Raw genomic sequence first — 5,765 nt, 5'->3', positions numbered from 1 at the left:
ATTGAACATTTATTAATTTGCTTTATTTCAATATAATAATTGACAAACATAACATATATGTCTTTAAATTTTCGGCACTCGTACTTTTTGAATATTTTTCGTATCTATTTTTTTTTGTTTCCGAAAACTTAGATCAATTACGGTAATCGGGACACTCGTATATAGAGGTTTATGTAAACCTCACTGAAGTGCACAACAGAGCGGCATTTATAAATGTATAATGACTCTTATTGAACACATATATAACGAGCGTTAGTAGTGGTAAAATATAATGGCTTATAGTAACATGATGCAATTTCTAATTGTTATTTGCCATAACCAAATTTCTCAAATAAGTTTTAAGATAAAAGGCTAGATTATTATTATTTAAACTTAAAGTTCATTTCTGAGCGTTTATTCGTTTAATTATTCAGAATGTAATCCAAGGCGAGTATGTCAATTTGTTTATTTTACTATCTATATGTACATAAATCATGTCTATATGAACTTAGTATCGTTTTGAAAAAATGCTTTGTATATGGTTCTGTTATTGTGCATGCTATTTAGCAGAGACAGTACGGTAATTGTTTAGCTCGAAGTAAGAACGGATTTCCGGTTTGTCAAAAATATGAGTGGTACATCTTTGATTCGAGTGTGTGTCGTTGCCGAGCATACGAAATGAATGAGGAGACCGAAAGGATGATTAACGAAGTGTAGTCGTAATATTTTCTCAATTTTGTATATTGTTTACTTTAAAATATTGAAATCACCAATGGTATGGTTTCAACTGTGTTTACATGGGCCATAAAAAACTTGCATTTAACAAAATGTGTTCTCGACGTTTTCTGGTCTATTCTGGAGTACTCTTGCTACCAATAATTGTAATATTTCTGTATACTTCAACACACTATGTTTATCCGAGATTGATCGTACCATCTTCAGGAGCTCGTTACATAATAACAACAACCTTACAACAACACACGTCTGAAAGGATGTCATCAAATATGACCATCAGCAAAACATTTTCAATTAAAATCAACAGCCAATGTGCGAATCTCATGACATTGCAGTCAGCAACTTTTAGTGAGACCACGTGGTTGCCGGCTGACGACAAAAATGACACGTTTGTGTTTTCTGCGTTCTACGACAGCAAAGACAGCCAAGTTTTTCTGGTGGGACTTACATCAGGTGGAGTCCACAGCACGTGTCAAATGTGGTATATGTCAGATGACGGCACTGCCTTTGTAATGGAAGAGAGCGGCCTTCTAGTTTTTAAATCACTCCCAGAGACCCATGACAAGAGGTATGTTTGTATGGTCTCATTACAACACGTGCTATGAATGTATCTAGTATGTGCATAAAAATGAGTTCCTCAAAATAAAACATCAATCTATCATATATAAAAAAGCACAAACTGACAAATGTTATGAATATTAAATGTTGTAAACATTATTGTTATTTGTATTTACTTTAACATATTAATATCAAGTATTTATTGAATATAATTTTACAATGTTAAGGTAGGCCTTTAATTTGTGTTTTTGTTTGCATATGTTTCAAACGAATTCATCGCAGTCCTACTGATGATTCATTTATTCTGCCATACAACGTACGAACATTATATGTTTATGTAATATTTGCTACTTCTAATAAATCATAAATGTGCATGAAAATTATCAAACACTTGACCCATAATCAGTTCATCGGGTAAATTGAAATACAACTGAATGAATATATTACACATACTACAACAATATACTGAATTACTATACAATAATAAGTTGGAAAGAACATCTTCAATTATTTCCTTAGAAAAGCATCAGCAGAAAAATTAAATTCACATGTATATGCATATGCGTATAAATATACATAAATGTGAATACACATGTACATGTGTAAGATTTTTAAATAATAAAATCTAAAATAGCAAATTTAATATAAACACATTATAAACAGATAGCTATATTAGTTTTGTAAATTTTGTGTGCGTATGTTTCAAATTAAATTCAACACGGTCATATTAAATTGTACATTCATATAGGTTAACAAACAACTTACACATGTTGTAAGGTATTATTTAATACAATGCTACTTTTATTTAAACAAGGTGTGTATTAGTGTAGAAATAGTGTTTCTTTTAATATTCATTTTTATTTTCTCATTAAATACGTTGTAAAACATGATACCCGATTTCATCTGGCCACCGTACATTGATATGAATTGTACATAATTGTAGCGTAATAATTCGCAAAAAATCCGCGATTGGTTTTTCACAAAAACCAAAATATAATTAAGTAGCAAAAAAGGAACCCTTATGTCAATGTTATAGTTCTAATTAAGTCTGTCTGCATCCATGTAAATAGGAATCATACAACTAAATGGCTAATTTAATGTGTTATAGCATTGTTAAATGTCTAAGAAATCCGGTAGATAGAAATATCAGATTGATGAAGCTGACGTTTGGCAACCCTACATTAGGAGCATGCTACGATACGACGATGATGTAATTACATATTATTCTGTAATACGATATTTTGTTGATATCGAAATATTAATAATATTCTTACAAAAAGGTTTTACAATACTTTGTATTGACGATCACAACCAATCATTACCATCAGTCGGAGTTATGAAAGTCATGATGACTGAAACAGTCTCAGTATCTATTTATCTATACTGTCTAACTCCCCTTGCGGGTATATTGACAGGTGACTATGTTTTAATATTTGTTTTCTCGTATTTAAGCTTAATCTTAATAGTCATTCTTGATTGTAGAAAAAGCAATAAGAATCCCACACCTATGCAAAACCAAGCAAAATACAGTTTGTTTTTAAAATTGCATACATGTGATTCCGATCAAGCAAGAATCCAGAAGTTATGCATATACAATGTTTCTATGTGAAATATACACAAAATATGTCTTTCTGGTGGGTAGCTCAATAACGACAGAGACCCCAGTGGTTTCATTCCTAGGCCCCAACACTCAAAAACATTGTTTATTGACCAATCAAAATGATCAATGTATGTCTTTTGGATGCAAAAACTACACCCGAATGTAAATTGGTAGACTCGATGTTCCGCTAATACATGTACATCTTTTCTTCACAGATACGCTGCGACACTATTTAAATGCGTTTCCCAACTCAAACGGAAGCCAACGTACATTTCCGTTGCGGAAAACTCTTGCCGTCAACCGTCAAGCCTTATTGTCGTAAAATCCACAGATACACCTCAAACATACCAACGCAGATTTACCTTGTGTCTTATGCCTATACATAACAACTATAACGACTCTTACGCTTTGGTGCAGTGGATTGAACTGAATCATCTGCTAGGTGCTGATAAATTTGTTGTGTATAATTATTCGTCTGCTTCAAACATCGGGATTATTTTAGACATGTACACAAAACGCAACATCATTGAAGTTGTACAATGGCCTATTCCTGTCAAAGATGTTCATTATTTCGGACAAGTTGCTGCTTTACAAGACTGCCTTTACCGAAACAAGCATGATTCTGAATTTGTTGTAAATGTAGACCTAGACGAGTTTATTATCCCACTAAAAGAAAATATTACAACATGGGCCCAATTAATCGATCATTTGAATGGTGGAGCATTTATATTCAGAAATTCTTTTTACTTGATGTCATCTGGAAATAAAACTTTCTATAATATATCATTTGCCGAAAAGTTTCATTTATCAACTCTCCTTATGTCGAGACGTGAACGAAAGCTGTGGCTACACAAACAACGTTCGAAGTACATAGTGAGGACGTCTAAAGCGACGTCACTTATGATCCACGAGGTGCCAGCGCTGCCAAGTGATGCACGAGAAACGTTAATGCCAGAGGACGACGCGATAGTTCAACATTTCCGAAACTCAGATGAACATGTATCACTAGAGCAAACCGTTGCTGACGTAACTATCAGAGACAAATATGGTCAACAGTTAATTGCTAATGTTCAACGCGCTTGGGAGAACATAAAACGTGGAGTATAAAAAATTGTTTGCTTCTCTTACGATAAACGATAGTAGAAACTTGATTTATCTAATAGTTATTTCTTCGAGTATTACACAGTTTTCATTTAAATTGTTACTTTCAAAATGTATCATTTACAAACACATGTATTATATTTCAAAGGGGTGGGCGATTAAACTACCTTCGAAAGAATTTCGATATAATTTACTAACTAGTTGGAGTACTTCTATAATAACTGTGTATTTTTTTCTTTTAGTTTCTTGCCGTAGTTTAGAGTATTTGTTTTAAGCTATTTATTATATTTAACACCAGTCTTAAAGATGATTATTTCTAACTCTTGCTGCAGTTTAATGTATGTAGATTGCCAATTGCCGCGTTACCATTACCAACTGAATGCTGAAATATGAACGATACTGTCATTCGATTTTATTTTGATTTCTTTTTATGTTTTTCAATGAATGTAGAATATACCTAGATGTGTTTTGTGTTTGTGTGCAATTGTTTAATACAAGCATTTGAAAGAACAATGTGTCTGATCTGTCTAGTATTTCAAAATTTGTTCAACTACAGTTTGTTTAAGATAGACTATGTTAACCTAAACAATGTACATGTTAATGTATCGTTTAATATGGTTTTTACTCGTTGTACTTAGCATCTTGCCGACTGATCAACAGTTTTACTGGTGTAGATATAAGTCCTTACAACGACTTCAATAAACATAATATTTATGCCCCCCTTCGAAGAAGAGGGGGTATATTGCTTTGCTCATGTCGGTCTGTCGGTCCGTCCACCAGGTGGTTGTCTGTCGGTCCGTCCACCAGGTGGTTGTCAGATGATAACTCAAGAACGCTTAGGCCTAGGATCATGAAACTTCATAGGTACATTGATCATGACTCGCAGATGACCCCTATTGATTTTGAGGTCACTAGGTCAAAGGTCAATGTCATGGTGACCCGAAATAGTAAAATGGTTTTTGGATGATAACTCAAGAATGCATACACGGCCAACAGGGCGAACTCTGAACAATATAACTGAAGCAACTGGTCTGTAATCCTAAATCTATAATTATCAGTCCAATGAAACATCATCCTTTGAGTAAAATAAAGTGGATCGGTAAAAATATTATCAGAATATGAGATTTTTTTTATATTTTGTATATTAAATATTGTGTCAATGTTAAATTTTGTTGATTAATATAAATATAAGCAGGACAGGGGAGGTAATACACTATTATATCTTTCTTATATACAGGGGAAACAAATGCAGTAAGTTTAAATTTCATGTTTAATGAATAGAGGATATTTATCATGTCAGTGTGAAATCATTTGTTATTTTTATGATCACATTTTTTAAACATCTTATAAATTACCACACCCCACATTAAACCCCCCTCTCACCCCACCCCAACCCTACCACCCTCCCCCCCACCCCCAACACCCCCCCCAAATTTTTTTTTGAAACATCTAATAATTACCACACCACCAACATTATACCCCCCTCTCACTCCCCCTACCCCTACCCCCCTACACCCCTCTACCCCCCTACCCCCCCACTCCCCCCCCAAATTTTTTTTAAACATCTTATAAATTACAACAACCCCACATTATAACCCCCTCTCACCCCCATCCCTACCCCCCTGCCCCCCACCCCCCAGCCCCCCATTTTTTAAAACATCTTATAATTAACCAACACCCCACAATATTACCCCCCTCTCAAAACCCCCACCCCCCTACCCCCCACAATATTGTTTAAACATCTTATAAATTACCACACCCACAGTATCCCCCCCTCTCATCATCCCCCCTA

The 5,765-nt window shown here is 34.3% G+C and overlaps 1 protein-coding gene across 1 annotated transcript; it reads left to right on the top strand.

Moving 5' to 3' along the window:
• The first annotated feature begins 666 nt into the window (after positions 1–666).
• LOC127845255 (uncharacterized) lies at positions 667–5,310 on the top strand. The gene is made up of 2 exons (XM_052376076.1): positions 667–1,282; positions 3,088–5,310. Exons 1-2 carry the CDS (start codon positions 777–779, stop codon positions 3,977–3,979), a joined length of 1,398 nt encoding a protein of 465 aa, XP_052232036.1. The 5' UTR covers positions 667–776; the 3' UTR covers positions 3,980–5,310.
• The last annotated feature ends 455 nt before the right edge of the window (positions 5,311–5,765 follow it).

This window comes from Dreissena polymorpha, chromosome 9 (genome assembly GCF_020536995.1).
Source record: "Dreissena polymorpha isolate Duluth1 chromosome 9, UMN_Dpol_1.0, whole genome shotgun sequence".
NCBI classification, from domain to species: Eukaryota; Metazoa; Mollusca; class Bivalvia; order Myida; family Dreissenidae; genus Dreissena; species Dreissena polymorpha.
The sequence above is the reverse complement of the archived record's forward strand: the minus strand, read 5'-3'. Positions and strand labels throughout refer to the sequence as shown.